This window comes from Neodiprion fabricii, chromosome 4 (assembly GCF_021155785.1).
Source record: "Neodiprion fabricii isolate iyNeoFabr1 chromosome 4, iyNeoFabr1.1, whole genome shotgun sequence".
NCBI classification, from domain to species: Eukaryota; Metazoa; Arthropoda; class Insecta; order Hymenoptera; family Diprionidae; genus Neodiprion; species Neodiprion fabricii.
This window is the reverse complement of record NC_060242.1, coordinates 40054101-40074061: the sequence shown is the minus strand read 5'-3', so window position 1 is coordinate 40074061 and position 19961 is coordinate 40054101. Positions and strand designations below refer to the sequence as shown.

The window sequence follows — 19961 nt, the reverse complement described above, 5'->3', positions numbered from 1 at the left end:
GTAAAAGTTGCCTCGGTTAGGAACCTCGGACAATCCCTGGAAACCCGTGATACGAAAATCGTTCGAGGCGAAGCGCGGATCCGAGGCATAGAAGACGTGCGACAGATAGGTAGAGCCTCAGGACGGGTTCAGCAGAGCGAGGCATGCCGGGACGGCAGCAGTCGCAACATTTACTTGGCTCCGCCTTCCGTTGGCCCGCGTTTCCGCGCAAGATGGCGTCTCTTCTGGATCCCTCCGGGTGTTTGATACCTGTGTGCGTGAGAGATCCGAGAGACGAGAGACGCGACACGCGGCAGCCAGGTAGGTAGGTAGGTAGGTAGGCTGGAAGGTACGTAATACAGTTCGCTTCGCTCCTACCTAACCTCCTCGTGATGCCTACGTATCCCAAGCTGGTGGATCTCGGTAGGTGTTGCCATCGGCTCGTGGATGCCACCCATAGGCATTGGCTTGACTAGAACCGATCTAACCGGGTTCCGGTCGTTGAAAGAGCTACCAGCTTCTTCTTCGGACACCTCGGTCGAGGCGAAAGCCAAACTCATGGCACGATCGAAGACCAACGGAGAGCCCAAAGCTTTTCTGCAAGCGGCATTGTTATCGGGGGTCTGTGTCGTGATCCTTGGAATGGATGTTTCGTTGGATTAATGGATCCACGCGCATTGGTAGACACTTGGGTTGGTTAGTTCCGAAAATGAGTTGCTGTAGAAACACTTTGTATGTTACGTTATATTACGTGTCTACTACGAAACCAGATAAAGTTAGTTTGATAAAAGTGGTATAATATTACGTTAGAAACAGCGGGATAGATTATCATCAGTGAGTTTGATTCGAGGGTGGAGAATTTAAAATTCCAAAAACATGACGACGGTAACAATATCTCGAGTAAGAAAATTCATTAGAGTTTAACTTTCAGTTCTAACTTTTAGTTCTATCGCTGTGTGTATGCTCGTACCTTGTAAGTATACACACGTCAAGTTTCTAACTATCGGTAAAGGTATAATAGGTTGTCTTTATCATAGAGTAATCTATATCGATAACGCTCGGGACGACGGAGAGTCTAACAGAGATTTCTAATCATCGATCCACAGACGGTTATTACGGTATTTGTCGAAAGTCACCGATCATGTGGTCAAGTACATAAGTAGTTACAAATATACCTCATACCTAAATGCGTGTATATTTTACGTGCATATAATGTTGCCGGTCATGAACCGCATATTGAGTACGTATCGACAGGGTCATTATGATAAAAGTTATCCAGACAGGTCCACAACTTGTAGAATCCATCCTGCGTCACACGTTCCTCAAGAATTAACGACCTCTAAGCGACTACAGTGGGTATAAAAAGCTACGTCCATATACATATATTCCCATAGAATCTGTAAGTATTACACCAAAGCTCCGAACATCCTCCTCGTTATAAAACTCATGCAAGTGAGAAAAGTCTGTATAACATTAAAGATTCTAGAATCACTGCCACACTGTTTCTGATCCAACCGAAGGAAGGAAGGTCGGAAACAACATGAATGAAATTCTCTATCCTCCACAGTTTCGCATGTATAAAACATTATCAGATTTGTAAATGAATTCGTCAAGTCCACACCGCGTTTTCGATAATGAATTTCGAATCTCAAGTTAAAAATATCGTCACGCAGTCGCACGGCTGTTGGAACGAGGAACCGTAACACAATTTTTTCGCCGGTAGATTACACGCGTCCGGATCTATCTTACAAGTTATACGCTTACCCAAATATACGTATCGGTTTGTAATATTTATACCGAACCAACGCGAGTGGAAGTCAGGGGAAGAAATGATGCGGTGGTGCGATTAGAGGAATGTTATTTCCCCCCCCAATACGCATCTCGGGCCAACAGAGGGCCGCAGTATGATCCACGCACGTCGGCACGAATCAGGGATATCGCGTTCCTGGGACCCCAAGATCTGCCCGGCCGGATCAAGTTTCGTTCTCCTTATATACCGCAGCTTTTTGACCGTCCGTTGACTTGTTTTATCTCTTCAAGCCCTTTTTTATTCCTTCGCCCCCTCCCCCCCCCCCCCCCACCCCCTTCTCTCTCTCTCTCTCTCTCTCTCTCGCTATCTCTCTCTCTTTCCACGTAGCTTCTTTCTCTTGTGATTCTTGATACATTCTTATTCTTCTCGTTATGATATCTTTTGATCAACTCTTACATCCTTCTTATTACAGTTTGCTCTTTACGCGTGATGTTATATTACAGATATTAAGACGTGCATAGTTCGTGATACAATTTTTTTTCTCTATATATAATATACATGTCATGTTGGTATACACCTTAATGTTCGTTAGGCTTACACTTTTTAGAAAAAACGCAGTTGGAAAAATTTTAATATATATATATGTGTTCCAGCAGGTCCGCTTTATGTTTGTGTTATTTATTACATTTCTGTTAGTGAATATGAAACACATTTTTTTTCATTTTAACATGTAAATTTTCGTATCAACATCTAATTTGTAGTGTACGTTTTGTTTTTTGTTTTTCACATAGTAATACATTGAAAAATGGTTAAACCAACACAAAAAATTTTAGTGGACCTGCCGGGACATTTTTTTTCTAACCGTGCACATTTGTTATTCGTATATATGTATAACTGTGGGTCAATTTTGATGACTTTGATACACTCAGCCTAAGAACTAAGATGCGTTTCTAGCTCGTAAAAAAACATGAGCAAATACAGAAATTTCTTGATTTTTCGCTATTGTCTTATTCGAATAAAAGTCAAAAACCGCTCGACAGATAAAATCCAAAATTGATTTGTTTCCAAGCTTAGAAAAGCTGCGTCGATTCCGACCAAAATCATCGCATTCCGACGATCACTCTGGAGACAAAGTTTGAATAAAAAAAAAAAAATAAAAAATATCCGTCAATTGCGACCAAAATAATAATCCAAATCCGTTCATTCGTTCTCCAAAGAATATCGCCTGTCAAAAAATTGATCATACAGTAGTCTGTCGGAAGACGATCTAGACCTCGAAACGTCGTGATCTAGACTGTTAAAAACGGTTAAGAATCCACTACACGTTTACCGTTGTACAAAAGAGTTGTCAATTTACAAAATTAGGTTGCAGGGTAAAAAATTAAAAGTTTTTGCTCACGCTAAAATTTATAGAAAAAAAAAAACACATAAATATACACCGAGAAAAATTTAATTTGTTACAGTAAGTATATAAATTGCGTAAAACAGGTATCGTTAAAAAAAACTGTTCTAGTATGAACAAAAAATTTCTCTCAGTGAATGATGTTTGAGAAAAAAATAAATAAAAATGGCCAACTCTGCTCGGGGTACTCACTGTGGGCGTAGTGGGCGGCGGCGGCGTGCGCGGCGGCCGAGTGGTGAGGCGTCGGTGCAGCATGGGGGTAGTATCCCCTGTAGTCGGGCGTCGCGACGCCGGCCCCACCCGCAGCCAACGACCCGGAACCGGTCGGAGGTTCGAGGGATCCCCTGGGCGGCTCGTACCATCGGGTAGAGCTCGACTCGCTGCTCATGTCCATTATGTCCAGAATTTTCGTAGCTTTTATCCCTCGACTTTCGGGGTGAATCGAGAACCGGAGTTGCTTAGGACGACGGTATTCCAAGTAGCTCGGCGAATATTGGATCGCGACTGCGCCGATCGAGTCGAAGTGAAATTAGAGAGAGATATACGTGTGTATGTATATATTTATATATATATATATATATATGTGTGTGTGTTTGTCCGTATACAGAAGTGTGATAGAAGATGAGAGAAAGATTGTTGTTGTTTTTTTTCTTTTTTTTTATTTTTAATTTTTTATTTACTTTTTTTCTGTATTCTTTGGCTGGAGTACGGAGATGCGGGGAAGAGAATGTTTTTTTTTTTTTTTTCTACCGTATACCGAGACGAAAGATATTATATGGATATCACACTGACAGAGTGTGGTGAAAAAAACAAAGGAAACGAAAAATAGAACCCGACTGTATTTGTCAAACGCGAATCTAATCCGATCCGTATTTTCTCTCCCGAGTTTCCTTACTTTTTTTATATCTGAAACAAAAATGAGCGTACAGTGTTATTTGGTTTCTTTCGATGAATTTTTTGTTCATAGATAGTTTATGCATACATGTATAGTGTATAAACTGTGATTTAATAATAATAATAACAACAACAACAAGGAAAAAATGACAATTTTCGTTCAACAATATAATCAGTTGTTTATCTTGCATCGCTCTGATTCTACGTGAATGAGTAAATAAAGCGAGAATAGATGAAAGAATGAATAAAATAAAATAAAATCGAGGGTCGACGTCTCGCGTCTTTTGCGAAAATTGTCCGCAAGCTGTGCAGTGAACAATGAAATGGAAAAGGCGATTGTAAAAAAACAAAAAAAAGATAAAAAAACAAATACGGGCGATAAAATTCATCGCTTCGTATAATAATACGAATAACGATTATTATCACTATAATTCACGTAGGGTTGATATTATTAATACGTATCTATCTATCTCTCTCTCTCTCTCTCTCTCTTTCTCTCTCCACTTTTAATATTTACCAATGCTAGATTACAAACGAAGTATATGCGTACATATGTATATAATATATGTATCGAATAACCGTATTACGGATGCGGTTCCATTAATCGGAAATGTTACAGGGAGGCGAGACTTCTTTATCGAGAACCGTTCGACGTTTCACGATGTAAAAACCAACACACAATCGTATCGACGGTAAAGCTGGAGGCCTAATTGATTGTGTAGCTACCGAGTAAATGAAAATAAATAAAAAAAAATTAAAAAAACAAGAAAACAAAGAAAAACGAAAGAAAGAAAGAAACCCAGGGTGCATACCTGTGTATACACGCGATATAAAACCACATGCCATGCACCAAAGCCAACCTAGAGCTATATTAGCCCGCACCGAGATTTACCGATCCAGTATCGGTTCCTCTGAGAAAATAAGCTTCTATAGTGATCGATGATTGTCCGTATCACTCTGCTCGCCCAAGATCTAAATCATCTAAATCATCATCATCATCATCATCATCATCACCTGCACTGTACATGTAATGTAGGTATAAAAAAAAAAAAAGAAAAAAAAAAACACGCACGCATATTATAATCGATATTTAGAATGAGAAAACTAATCCTTACACACATCGATTTATACATACATTTTCTCTTGTTTTTTTATTTATTGAAAGTAGTTTTTTTTTTTTGTTTGTTCTTCAATTTTGTTTCGTTTTTCTCTCTGTTCACTCGGCTAAGCTTACTTTTTTCTGTTCGTGTATACTCATTTTCCTCAAATTTATAAAACTATGTTACATCTGCCTTGCGATTATAGAAACATTTTTGATTCCAGCTAATTTTTATTATCGTCGCCAAAAAAGCTAACCTTATGTTAGAGAAAAACTCGTGAGCGTTTTTTTTTATTTCTGTATAAATATAAGCTGAAATTGCGGAATTTATGTGATTATACCTGTAATCGAGTAAATATTTTCACGGTAAATCAGAGTGTTTTAAAAGAGTGGAAATCGGGTGGAGCAACAAGGCTGATTGAAATTATATCTTTATCGACGATATAATTTCGTACTTGGACGCATATATAATACAGCTTGCAAGGTCATCGCGGTAACGATGATAAAGAGTATAAGTAAGACAAAGCTTCGAATCTTAAATCGATATTGAACGTAGATGCATGCCCAGATATAATATATATATATATATATATATATATATATATATATATATATATGCATTTAATAATACCTATACGAGATAGATAAAAATTAAACGATTTTCATGTAGCTTGAATATTTGATTTGAAAAACGTGTAAACTATAATATCTAAAATTGATAGAATATCTGTCAAATACACGATAAGCTACAATTTTTTTTCTAAATCTATCATCCGATATTAGATATTTATTCCTTTCGTTGAAATAAGTTGTACATAGAAATTAATTCTTTTCATTTCATTCTTATAAGTCTTCTTCGATTTAGTATATTTACGTGTATATACTTACACATGTATACATACCATGAATAGAAAAATAGAAAAACACAAAAAAGGGATGATTTGAAGGGAAAATAAAAAAAAAAATTAACAATGTCAAATTTCACCACGTTATTATAACACTGAAAATTTGTATTACGTGTAGACGTGTAGTTTAAAAGAAAAATAAATAAAATAGGAGCACAGTTTTGCTGCTATAAAACGCGACGACTAATCTTCCGCCTAGAATTAACTAAATATTGTTCACCGAGTAATCGAGACTTGCAAAAATTCGTTTTGACTCTCTCTCTCTCTCTCTCTCTCGTCGGGGCCACGGTTTAGGGCAAATAAAATACTTGAAAACAATAAAAGATAAGATATACGAAACGGTGTATATACCAGCTCAGCGGCGATAAGATTATGAAACACGAAACACAACCAGCAGCAGTTAATTAATTTGATAAGCAAAAAATATTGCCTTTGTTTTTTTCTTTTTTCTTTTTTCTTTTTTTTTTTTTTTTTGTTTTACTTGCCTCTCAAATTTTATTGTTCGCAAAATTACCAACAAATCGTATACGCTCCCTGTCTTTGCTCGGAATTTTCTTTTTTTTTATTTTTTTTGCAACTCTTTCTCCAATGCGTAAATTTGAATTGACAAATAAAATTGGAAAAAAAAAAAAAAATCGGCAAAACCCCGTTCGTTTTCAAGCGGATATTAAACCGATGTATTCCAAACGATTACGAAATATCGAAGTTTAGGAAGATGCGGGACAAAATTTATTATTTCCACGATATTATCGCGAACCAGAGGCGACGGCTCGAGTCCGCAAAAGGTGTATTAGGTTTGTACCTGGGTAGAAAACTAATTAGCGAAATCAGAATGACAATCTTAGGTCTAGACCGCTAACGATCAAAATAGATATGTAATATACCTGTGCCTAGGTTTGCCTAATTACGCCGACATGGAAGATACGAATCTATCCGCAGCACTGCTTTCGATTACAATTAGCCGATATTCGTAAACACCACGTTGTTTCGTGTAAATGCAAACGGAACGGAGCAAAAATAAAAAAATTAAACAAAAAAAAAAAAAAAAAAAGGATCGAAACTTTTCTTTCTTTTTTTTTTTTAATTCTCTTATCAATTTTTTGTACATCATAAAACGTCACAGAAAAAGTCTAGTGTCTCATCGTGTTTGACGGATAAAATTATGCGTCTCTCGGATATGACACGAATTGTAAAATCAAAAACGTTGGTAATTGTCGGAACGAATTTTACGCTTTTAAAATATTACATTAATTCTATTACAACGTAACTGCGTCACGTTGCACTTTTATTACATATTTTATACACACACACACGCACACGCACACTTATCACTGACTTGCGGTTAAAACTTTTCCAAAGTTGGCTGTATTGGAAACAAAAAAAAAAGAAAAAGAAAAAGAAAGGAAAAGAAACTCGAATATAAAATATCCAAATTTCAAACGGAAAGAGAAAGTATGTGTTTATAAAATGAAAAATCGGGTCACCAAAAAAATCGAAGCGATTTCCGCAATTTCAACTTTACCATATAAACAGCACATGAATAACAATCGTATATACATATATATATATATATATGTATCAATAATTGGTATAAGTGGTATAAAAAAAAATTTGCATCGAGTTGAATATAATGATATATTTTCACAATGTCCGCCGACCTAAATATCGCGTAGAGGAATAATAATCGACTTTGAGATTTTCATGAATCTTTTTAACTTCCGACGGGAAGGAGGATGATCGATGGATCGATGGATCGATGGATCGATGAATCGACAGAACGTGCATGTACAAAATCACGCACATTACACGATGATGTATGTAACAACATATGTGAGAAAATACATATATGTATGTATATATGTATGTATGTATATATGTATGTATGTATGTACACGCATATGTGTAATATATTACAGCGTTGTGTCGTATATACAATACTCACGTGAAATAATCGGCACGCGATGTTAGATTATGTATAATAACTGTATATAACCCGACGAGTTTATACCGGAAGAGAATTAAAACTAAATTAAATCAGTGATTTGAAACGAGCATTTGGCTTTTTCTCCTTATCAATAATGGCCTGACGTAGAAGCCGATCTGCTCGACGTTATACGCACCCTCTTATCTAAGTTTCGAACCTACGACTCCACCTCCATCAAAACCTTCGATATACATGTGCGTGTGTGTGTGTATATTTTATATATATATATATATATATATATATATATATATATATATATATATATATATTACATGTATCCACGATATAGATTTGATCACGTATTTCGTTTTATAAATCATTATCTTATCGATACAAGATTCGATGTGGGTATTATAATCTCCCGCTGCACGGGTGAATAAGAAGAAAAAAAAATAAAAAAATATTCTTACGCCTAGCGATAAAAATTAACTCCGCCGGACCGAGTAAATATATCGCGCGGGCACTTATACGGCCCGATTTATCACATACGTCATTGCCCACCAGTTACATATACTAATTATTATTAATAAGTGTACAGATTAAACTGACGAATCGTGTACGCGTGATTTGCATATTATACTTTGATACGTTTCCAAAAAATTACAACACAATTCCGTGAGATCTGTTTTGGAAAATTTAATCCGTCTATAAACCGTTTATTGTACCGTGTAAAAATGATCAATGCGTCGACGTGTACGTATCCCCAATCGCGATGGAAAATTACCTTCAAGTACCTCATATCTCAAGATATCGATTACCCAAACCGCGGAACGTTTATACGTCTGTATATTTACGTGTGTGTGTGGTTACCCATCGCAAGCGTGTTCGTCTTTCGCATCGCCAAGGTGTTCGATTATACGCGTCAGTTGTCGAAGGAAGAGAAGAAGAATGACGATGATGAAGTACGATGTACTGCGATTTTTTTTTTTTATTTTTTTTTTTTCATCAAAGTCGAAACGCTCGCTTCGTTTTTCTAAATCTTCGAAACTTTGGATGTCTTGTTATTTTACGGGAAGAAAATAGACAGCTCGAAACACGTTTCGCAATTACGTATTCTGATTTTTGTATACTGTGTTGTATTTAAAGGGGGAAAAGGCAGAAGAGTGTAAGAAGTTTTGTACTTTGAACCATATTTCTCGATTCTGGTAGAAAAATGAAAATAGTTGAGGAGTGAGCGGTAACCGGAACTAAATATTTTCTCTCAGTGAACAAGATATTTTCTGAAATTCTGGGAAACTTGCAACCGTAATTCGTTGAAAGTTACATTCCTAATTTGTGCAACAATGATTTTTTCCCTAAGGTCTCGTTACAGGTATTTAGATGAACTTTTGATTTTTTTTTTTAGGCACTTGTTCACGCTGATCGTGATTATCTTCAATTATAATCGGTCGATTCATTTCGTAGCCGATCGAAAATCGCGGACACGATTATCGTGTAATATTACAAGTGAGAATGTTTTGCAGTTTGCGATTTAGACCCGATTTTCAAATTACTCGCGTACATTACAGACTTTATCATTTTTTGTAACGTAACAGTATCAGGTAAACCGCAAAAATTGACAGGTGTACACATATATATATATACACATAATTTTGAAACACTGGACAACAACGCGATAAAACAAATAGTGACAGTTTATAATCTTGAGCTCATTGACCAATTATTGTGCCGAGTCAACTTTTATAACAAGGTAGTATTCTATGATTTTTGGGATAGCTGATTACGAATCTGAAAGCAGATTTCAAAAATTAAAGATAGCGGACAAAGATTTCAAATTTGATCGAATACTGTAAAAAAAAAAACTCTGCGCGGAGATTTTCGGTATCGCTGATTGGATTCGCGGTAGCGAATTTTCAAGATCTGATTTCAGATTCTGAAAGTGAGTTTTTTCTCCGGATTCGATGGAATTTGAAATTTTCCTCGGTCGTGTTGAACCCGTCATCTTGAATTTTTTAAATCCGAAATCAGGTTCGTAATCAGCTACACCAAAAATTTATAATTCATGTAAAACACGTTTATCTTCAATTTTCACAATTTCTTTCAATCAATTTCCTTCCAACGATAATAATTTACATTAGATCGAAATAATTAGTATTAAATCAAACTAACAACCCCGAAAACAAAAAAAAAAAAACGCTGAATTACGTATATTAAAAATCCGACTCCCTATCGAAATTAGTTTACAAAATTTCACTTCAACGACGATAATACGTTTCGTTTTCAACGTTAACAATTTTCACTATCCAGAGTCTCTGATAAAATAGTCGAGTGGTACAAAAGCTCTTGGGATTGGCAAAAAGTTGCATCGCCCTCGTCTTCGACAATTCTTTTTCCGTAAACTTTACGCACTTATTATCGATCAATCGACTTTTCGGCATTGCCATACATCCACACATCGTAGCCGGAATTCGCCGTTAGGCGCCAGGATCCAAACTTGTCAGACACCCCGAAGGGCCGTCGGTAATTTCCTCGAGGCTATCACGAGCGGCGCTCGAAACGAAGAATCAAGGTAACTAACTAAGCGGTCAGGTATAAATAAGCAAGGATAATAGGTATTACCGATATTGTTCTTTAGAGCTGCTACACGGGCGAGTTTATAACTTCCAAGTACGATTGTCGCTACAGGCGTGAGGCGCCTCTCCGGCAGGCGACACCGTGAAATCGCGCATTGGACGAAGAAACGTTGTAGGCACGTTAAATTATACCCATACCCACGTGAAAGAGCGGCCAGACAACTTTGGCGCCTCGTTCCGACGGCGATTTCAGTTTAGGCGTACACCGTAATTACATTGGTAAAGACACCGACAGTCTGAATACTCGTTACCGCCTATTGCTTAATTGCTGCACTTGCAAACATATACATATATTCGTTTAGCAATACATCGAAGCGATGAATTTCAATGTCCGAAAACGAGGCGAACCGTTCTGAAAAATAGGCATTTTTTTAGTCGAGCGATCTCAAAATATAAACCGATTTAAACGAAACAGCAATTATTTCGTGTCCTTCTCTGATAACGTATTTGACGAGCGGCTTGAAAATTCGACAAAATGATGTTTGTTTTTTTTTTTTTTTTTTTTTAGTTTTTCTTGTTTCGTCTTGGAACAGTCCGATATGTACACCGAATCTCTCCTCCTCAATTTTTATTCCGCGTCACGGCAATGAATGTAACGTAATAACCTGATATGTAATTTATTATAGACATGCGACGAAAGCTTGCATAACGTAAACTCGGCCCGGAATGTAGGCGCAAGTTGAATAACCTAAAATCGCCGGTAGACGGAGAAAAAAAGGATTGATCACCGGAAATTAATTAATGCACAAATATCTCTGAAAGTTATTATATGTATTGTGATTAAATTAATTAAGATTCGACGTATGATATACAACGTAAGATTCTTTATCAATCGTCAATAATAACAATAATAATAAATACATGAAAGTAACGAAAATTTATACATATATATATATAGAAGAACCGCAATTTTGATACAAGATCATAATACCAGATTTAAATGTAACATTAATGATCATTAATTGTACGAATGAGAAATATACAAAAACTTTTCATTTGCTTATCGTTGTACATCGATACGTTATAAAAAAAAAAAATTAACTCAACGGTAAAATACATAATAAATTGCTGATTTGATATTTTACATTATCGTATCTGCAGCTGGTACAATAAGACTGCAGTTATTTGATAAAAGAATTTAATCCGAGTGTAAAGAATAGCTTACTGTACGCGTATCGCGAATCCGGGAGCTTGGGTATAGATAAAATATGTGTGAGAAAAAAAATTGACGAAAGAAGAGAGGAGAAAAAAATTGAAAAAAAAAAAAAATAAATAAAAAACCGGCCATCACCGTGAAACGTTACAAATTTTGAAATGTTGCCGACCACACGCATTCGACTATTAATAACCCCGTAAATACGCGTAGTATGGGATACATCGGTGCGGGAAGGGGGGGGGGGGGGGGGGAAACGAGATTGAATAATAAAATGTGCAGGAGAGGAATGAAAAAAGAATTTAAAAAAAAAAAAAAAAAAAAAAAAAACAAGAACATCGAAGAGCGATGGCATTGCTACGCGATATTTAACGCAACTCTTGACGCAGCGATGTTGGATCTTGATAATTTATAGCTGCACTATACTAGTTAATGCCTATTTATACAAATGTATGCATAGGCGTGTGTGTCGGTGTGCACGTAATATCCCGTAGGTATAAAACTGTCCAGGAAAACTCTAAATCATCGATTGATCATTGCCAAGTACAATAATTTATACAGATATTAAAATAGTTTATGCACACATCGTATTTACGGCTGTGCGGAATCTTGTAGATATGTGATTCCGGATTTTAAATATACATATGTGTTATATATATATCTAATTCCCGGTAGTCACACATCGCGGTTTAACGAGCTAATGATAAATAATACAAGTAGCATAAACGACGTGTATGAACAGGATAAGAAGTACTTGGAATTACATATACATACATATATATATGTATATAATGAAATAAACTCGTTCCAACTGTATAATAAACGACAAACACCGTGAAACGAAGAAAAATAAAAAGAAAACTAGAAAGAAGTGAACAAAAAAAAAAAAAGAAAAAAATTAAAGTTTTTCAATAACACGAACACCGCGATTCTAATAATAAGACGTTAATGACTGTGAATAATTCAACAAAATGTATTTTCATTGTATTATAGATAAAAATTTGTAACGACAATAAGAGTGTGAAGACAGATTATACCGATATTGAAATATATTGTTATATAAATCTTTACTATGTGCGTGAAAACCGGTTGTTAATGATTCAACATTCCGTCTCGAGATTCTACGACGATTCCGTGTGAAAAAAAAAAATCACCTTATCCAACCTATGGATCTCGTTACATGATTGTAACGTAGTTTCGTTCGATTATTACAATTATATGTGTCGCAGATGCATATTTATAACCGCTGCACTTCGTCAGCTCGTTTGATGAGATATTGTACATATTTAAGCACATGCGGAATAGGTAATTATTTATCTATCGTATCGCGTTCAGTCTCTTTCATCATTTTGTAACACATCAGGTATTACAGCATCCGCGAAATCGCAACTAATTATTTCACCTGTTCGATTGAGACGTTTCACGGAGGTTTGTTGTAATCGCTGTTTACTCCATCATGTATATTTATACTTTATACATGTTATACAGTGTCGTGAAATCCAATGCAATATGCGTGTCGAGGTGGGAGAACCTGACTTTAATTATTACATCGTAATACCTGTATTGTGTATCGTGTATTGTTTTCTACCATTCTTGTATCATTCCCATACCTACACGATTAAGTCGTTCGGTGAATTTTATGCCTGTAATATACACACGTACGTAAGTTTGTTAATTGCAATAACGTGTAACGTTGTAGATTCTATTTGCTCCATTTCGCGACCGGCGATAAGAATCGCCTTGTATTCAATAATCTGTATTCCTGTTTTTTTATCCACATCTTCAAACGCCCGATCTCCGCTATTCGATGCCGAACACGACACGATTGCCGGATAGATTTCAAATTGCAATAAGAAGATCCTTCCTTCGATCGAATTCATACTTTTTCATCCGATATATCAGGTGCGCCGTGACACTGCGCGTAACGGAACTCGTTGGAGGAAAATTAGTTTGTACACATATATTATTATAATCGCGAAACAGGTAATTGAAACTGATTTCGTAAATCGCTTCGGAGGCACTTTCAATAATTGCAATTATTACCCACCGCGATCTCTCTCCCTCTATACGTATATACATAACGTATCGCACAATCCCGTAGTATCAACTATATCCTTACAGACGATTTTCCGCAAAGTATACATAAGTGGTGTATAATTACGATATCAAGGTATACGGGTGTGGGTATAAAAGGTACCTTATCCAGTTTGGCCGGTCAATTTGCACGCTGCAGCGACGTTCCGTCGGCATGTAAACTTACGAAGCCTAGGTTGCTTAATATATACCTGCCGATTCCTCTCTCTCTCTCTTTCTCTCTCATACAATACGAAGAGACTAATCGTAAGATTCGATTCTCTGTAACGCAGTTCGTTATAAAATCTACAAGCTTTAAAAATGTACCCTTGCAAAGTTGAAATTACATCATCCCTCGATGTCGGCATTATACGTATGTATAAATATTTTACAACGGATATAATAATTCCAAAAGATCTTTCACGCGGATCTGTGCAAACCGACTGCGGTACAACTCAATATTATCATGTATGCATAGTTTTTTATCACCCGATCGGCTGTTATACTCCGTACGATCTAAGCGCTAATCGATTATTCAATTTTTCGACACATAATCCTACAACGCGTGTAATAATTGATTTAATGTAAATCGCAATCAATTATTTCACCTCTTGGACTGTAGGGAAATAATCTACGCCGAAGTGAGGATTAAACCGAACGAATATCGAATGAATTTCATACAGACCTAGAAATAGTTAATACACTGTAAAACTACACCCCGAACAACGAGTCTCGTTATGTAACGTTTAAAACAATTGAAACCTACACAGACGATTAATCGCGACGCTGCCGCCCTCCTGCGTAAATCTCGATAACCATATAACAATATAACATTATTATATTATGTATAATATATCTGATCGGGTGAATAAAAAGATAACGCTGCACACGTACGTATTCATATACAAACAAATTGGCATATACGTCCCGATAATAAACGATATTGTAACCAATATGTGCGAGCGTGTGTGCGTGTATAAAAGAAGATAAAACGGCTATACGGAGCGATGCACAATACAGTGGATGAGTGGTTGATCCGACCCCTTCCTTACCTTATCTCGAAATAAGAAGGAAGCAATCCAGCGATAACGCGGCTAGGGGGGCGGAGGGGGGGAGGGGGGGAGGAGAGAGTTCGGCGGCCGATGGGGGAGGGGGAGTAGAGACAGATTGGCGGTCTAAGGGGGGCGGGGGGGGTGGGGGGCGGAGGGGCGTGGGTCGGGGGGGAGATAACAAGTTTGTACAAATGTTATCACTGTCGTTAGCACCAAAACACTTCACACCTGCACAACATATTATTATTACACACACTTTTCTCCCCGCCGACGATGCACGACCACATTTTTATATGATGTACGTTTATCGTGACGTGGGCACGTATTCGCGTATTATTATCGTTGTTGTACCTGGTCCGATAAATTATTGTTACTATTATTATTGTTGTTGTTGTTGTTGTTGTTGTTGTTATTGTTGTTATTGTTGTACAGTCCCGTATGGTACGTATGCGTGGGTACGTTATATCGCAGGCGTCATCTATCGGCAAACGATTTTTTTTATGCACGGTTTGTTTTTCTTTTTTTTTTTTCTTTTTTTTTTTTACTTCACACACCTAAACTTGTTTTATACGTCCAACGCGTTGCACCGCGTGGCAGTAAAATTGTTCCACCACTTTGGCCGCGATTTGTAATGATCTTTTACGCCGTACATGTGGGTGGGTAACGTGATGATCGTTACATTTTAATAATCAAAACGTCGCACTGCGATTGATCGACGATGTACATGTACGATCTGTGATAATTTTATTTACTAGTCCGTGTTTTTTTTTTTTTTTTTTCGAAATATTTCTTCAATTGTTATCAATTATTTTTAAATCTCAACCTTTACGTAACATGAGAATTTTTGCGATCATCCTTTTACATTTCGTTGCGACGTTTCCTTTTTTTTTTTTTTTTATTTTTAATATTATAAACTGAATCCCTCTGTATTCCCCGTGCGGGATATCGAATGAAATAATATATATGATTCAATCCGCCGTTTTAACGTGGAATAATATCGCAGGTCGTAGCGGAATCGAGATATATCGTATATATATAGTTTGAAACGCGCGCGCGCACGACTCGTCGATGCGGCTATCGTGGCATCCGGCGCGGAACTAAGGCGAACGAAAACACGGCTCGTAAGCTTCCCCACTTTCCACCGTTCGGAAGTTTCCGCTCGTGTTCGGGCCGCTCTGGCGACGCCTACAGAGGCTGGGCCCCACCCCCCCAAAGCGGGCGTTACTTATGCCCCCCACCACCCCTGTCAGCGCGTCCCGCAGCGGAGCTAAAAAGTGAGCTTCGAGACGAAACAAAAGCACCGAGCCCCCCTCCTTTTGTTCGCCCGGTAACTGGGCTGGATCCGAGTGTTGTACGAATTATAATACTAGATGTATAACGTACAACCGTCGAAAGAAAAATAATACCCGGCACGAAAATTGACAAGTAGGATTAGAGGAACGAGAGAGTTTTGTACGCTCGAAAATACGCTCAATTGACTCATGATCATACTTTTACTGGAATGCAAGCGTTTAGGCATGGAATTTTCCGTCTATCTAGACGCGCGACTCGACCAATTTGTAACTGGTTCGAACCACGAGCTTGTACGGATCGAAGAATCGCCGAAAGAATCTTGCGGAAGTTGCGTCATCGAAGAATTTTCAAGACGGTTATCTCAATGGTGTTTCAAAGGTCTCGGGATATCAGAGAGAAGGAGACGAAACTGCATTCTGCGTGCCAGCGAAAATTGGGCCCATGGTATTTGCCGCGTTCCTGTTCTTCGGTCGTTCGAAATACGTAAGAAATATGGTCATTACTTAACAATGATAATATTTGAACGATCAAGGAAGACAGACGCAATGAGTGAAAAAAATCGGTATGTATAAGTACTAACTCAGCGCTGAAATCTGGCCCAACTTTGTACTCCGGAGTTTCGTCTCCATCTCTCTTACTTCCCGGTGTGTCTCCTGTGGGATTACGTATTAAACGGCGCCCGCCGATAAAGAAATTTTTAGGGCCCTAGGCCCACTTACCGACCGAGACCGGTCGCGAAAATTCGCCCAGGGGTAACGGTCTTTAAATTCTTCCCTCAACTACGCGTCTGTTATTACACCGCGTTAAGCCGGGCATTCGTAAATCGGGCTCTGCGCGTGTTTTCATGTGTGTATAACGAACGCGCCACGTGCCAAGTGCCGGCGTTGCCGCTCGCGAGAAGATTATGCCCGTAGATATAGGTACGTATGTATAGCTATAGAAGCAGCGCGCTCACTCGTCAGTTAATCTTGATGTATCCATCTAGATTAGATATGCCGATTTAGATAGAGGCCCGCCAATCTCTGATCTAACATCTAACAATCTAAAACCGAGATTTTAACACGCGGCTTCTCGCACTGTTCCGAAGTTAAACGCTGTAATAGCTGATGTACAGTGCAGTTGTAACAGGTTGTTTTTCGTATCATATTCCTAGTATCATCAACGAATTAACTACGCAACCGCGCGCATTGCTGAAGTTTAAGGGAACTTTATCATCGGGTTATATTATACAACGACACGTGTAAACTAGCGATTTCTGTACAAGGTAGAATCTGTGATCAATGCTTTTTTTCACGCCTGCAGTTAAATTCTGCTAAATCAGGTATGATGTATGCCTACCATGCGGAAATTACATGCTGAAAATGCATTCGCGGATAGATACGTTCCATAATCTGCGCAAATCTCCGTTCAATTTCACTCAAATTAAAACTCCGCATATAGTTGGAAATATAGACGTGGAATTATTTTTCGATTCTCGGTTATGGTACGATAATATTGACGTTTCGCTGCCTGCTTCCCCCGATGTGTAATATCAATCCATCAAATTTCGTTGGGGATGAAATTTTTCGTCGTAATATATATATATACACCAATCAGGCTTTATGATTATAAATCCTACAGGGTTTGAAAAATAACCAAACTTCGTTTCTGCAGCTTTCGCGTGGCAGCGACGAAAATATTCCGGTCAACTTGTAAGCCTATAAATATCCGGTGTCGAATCAATTCTCATTACAGTTATCGGTTAACGATTTCAGATAGTTTCAGGTTATAGTAACATTTGGACTTTAATGTAACACCGCATGAGTAGGTAAGTATAATATTTAGCGTGAAACGAAATCTAAAACACAGAACGAGCTAACCTCAAAGTAATACACATATATTATATATATATATATGCGACAGAGGAGCGACGATAACAATGATCGTAGCCGAATGTCCTCGGTTTTTAATTAAGGAATAAGATGAAGTTTCGCCTTTCGCGAAGAGGGGTTGCTGGTGCCCGTGTCTGTCAAGAAGGTGGTTTCATGCCCATTTCCTCTCCTCTCCTCTCTCCTCACCTCTCCTCGCCACTCCGCTCCACGGCTGGCCGCGCCTCGACGGCAGGTTATAACGCGGTTCTGGATCCGGCGGCTAAATCCCCCCACCACCGTCGGATCTTCTTTATACGACTTCGGGGTGAAGCTGCAGAGCTTTGGAGGAGTTGTCAGTGACGGTGGGGAGCGGCGGACGAGTACAACCGAACAATCTGTAGAAGCTTGTTCGGGACGAGAGAGCGAAGTCCGTAGATCAGCCAATCAGATAGGAATACCCCCTCTCGTCCATTGTCACAAAATGGCGGCTCTAAATCAGCCTGACTCCGCCTATTGCCTCACCCCCCTTCCCCCCGCCCCCCTTCATCGCCCCGCCACACTAAAAGCGCCTCTTGCGGCGCGTCGTGGAAAAACTCCGCCTATCGATTTATTTTTAACCTTCTTGTTTCTCTCTCTCTCTCTCTCTCTCTCTGTCTCTCCGTGACTGTGTGTACCTCCTACGGTTTACGTCTGCTATTCTCGAAAACGTGTAAGCTCTTCACGGAACCCCGCGATTAAAACAACGCTCGTTTCAATAGCCTAATTCGATTACAATTAAATACTCCAAATTTTAGACGCACCGTTGACCGCGTTTTGCACTTTACTTGGACGTATTTACGGAAACTCTACGACTTTTGTTTCTTTCAATGGTTTGTAGTATAACCTCAAATTCACCAGAGATTACAAGTCTGACTTATTCAGCGAATTACGTTTGCACCTCATTTAATAATTACTTGTACGTTACGTTAAAAATTATGTGTTTGGTTAACGATGTTCATTCGAATGCTCTTGAAGATGATTTTCCAGTCTTAGGTAACCTGTTTTCTTTGATAGTTTACAGTCAGGTTGGGTTGACTGGTAAACTTATTTGACTAAATCCATTTAACTTGATCTATTGTTTCTGGTAACAGTACGATATTTGGCAAAAGTCGATAAGTTTCAATCTCGTTGCTTGTCCACTATTACAATTGTGGAGAATTTTCGACACACCGTCGATCAAAGAATAGCGATAGGTTAGAAAATTTGGCGGGAAAAAGTTGATCAACGAATGACGCGTAGTATCGATCATTGCGGTGCATCGTTCGCGTCAACGATTTTTTTCTACTTTCAAGTCTTGCCTGTATAAATTGAATATCGCGACGAGAATTGCTGCATATGTCACGCATCTGAATCTCGTTTCAAGTGAAAATATACGTGGTGGATATTTAGGTATGATGACATTGTTTTTGAAATTGAGCATATTTCTGCCGACGCACCGACGGCCATTTTAAGATTGAAGATAGTTTCGATCGTATTTATATACATACAATACTGCAGCAACGACGCTGGTCGAGGTTCTTCTTCATTCACGTGAGAATTCTTTTTCCCCTCCCCCTTGACCATAAGAAGAAGGAAAGAATATAAGAGATAAGAAAGTCCCGCGGACATAAAGAAACGACTTCTGCAACGGAGGAGAAGAGGAGGTGGTCGAGGCAAAGTAAGGAAGTATAAAGCGCGAGTAGAGAAAGAGGAAGGAAAAGCGAGTCGGGCACAAATGGAGACCCCGAGCGGATTCTTCCACCCTCAATTCTCACCCCCAGCTCCTCCTCTCTTCTTCTAATGCAAGCTACACGGTCACCCTCCTCCCCCCCTCCCCGCCCCTTAGCCTCCGGCCTCAACTACCCCTGATAACATTCTTCTGTTTCTTCTACATACATGTATATATAAATATACATATGTATTCACCGCTCAGCGT

At 38.3% G+C, this 19961-nt stretch overlaps 1 protein-coding gene across 5 annotated transcripts in view; it reads right to left on the bottom strand.

Annotated features, from left to right (window-relative positions):
- LOC124179820 (GATA-binding factor C-like) overlaps window positions 1-15955 on the bottom strand; it is a 60852-nt gene extending 44897 nt beyond the window's left edge. For 4 of the 5 annotated variants that reach the window (XM_046564589.1, XM_046564591.1, XM_046564592.1 and 1 more), the window contains exons 1-2: window positions 14865-15955; window positions 3324-4037 (exon numbers count right to left, since the gene is read on the bottom strand). In XM_046564589.1, coding sequence (XP_046420545.1) covers window positions 3324-3525 — 202 coding nt within the window. In that variant the 5' untranslated portion in view covers window positions 3526-4037; window positions 14865-15955. Of the gene's footprint in view, window positions 1-3323; window positions 4038-7971; window positions 8099-14864 lie in introns of those variants that run through there. The other variant, XM_046564590.1, reaches the window with a different exon arrangement.
- Between the last annotated feature and the right edge of the window lie 4006 nt (window positions 15956-19961).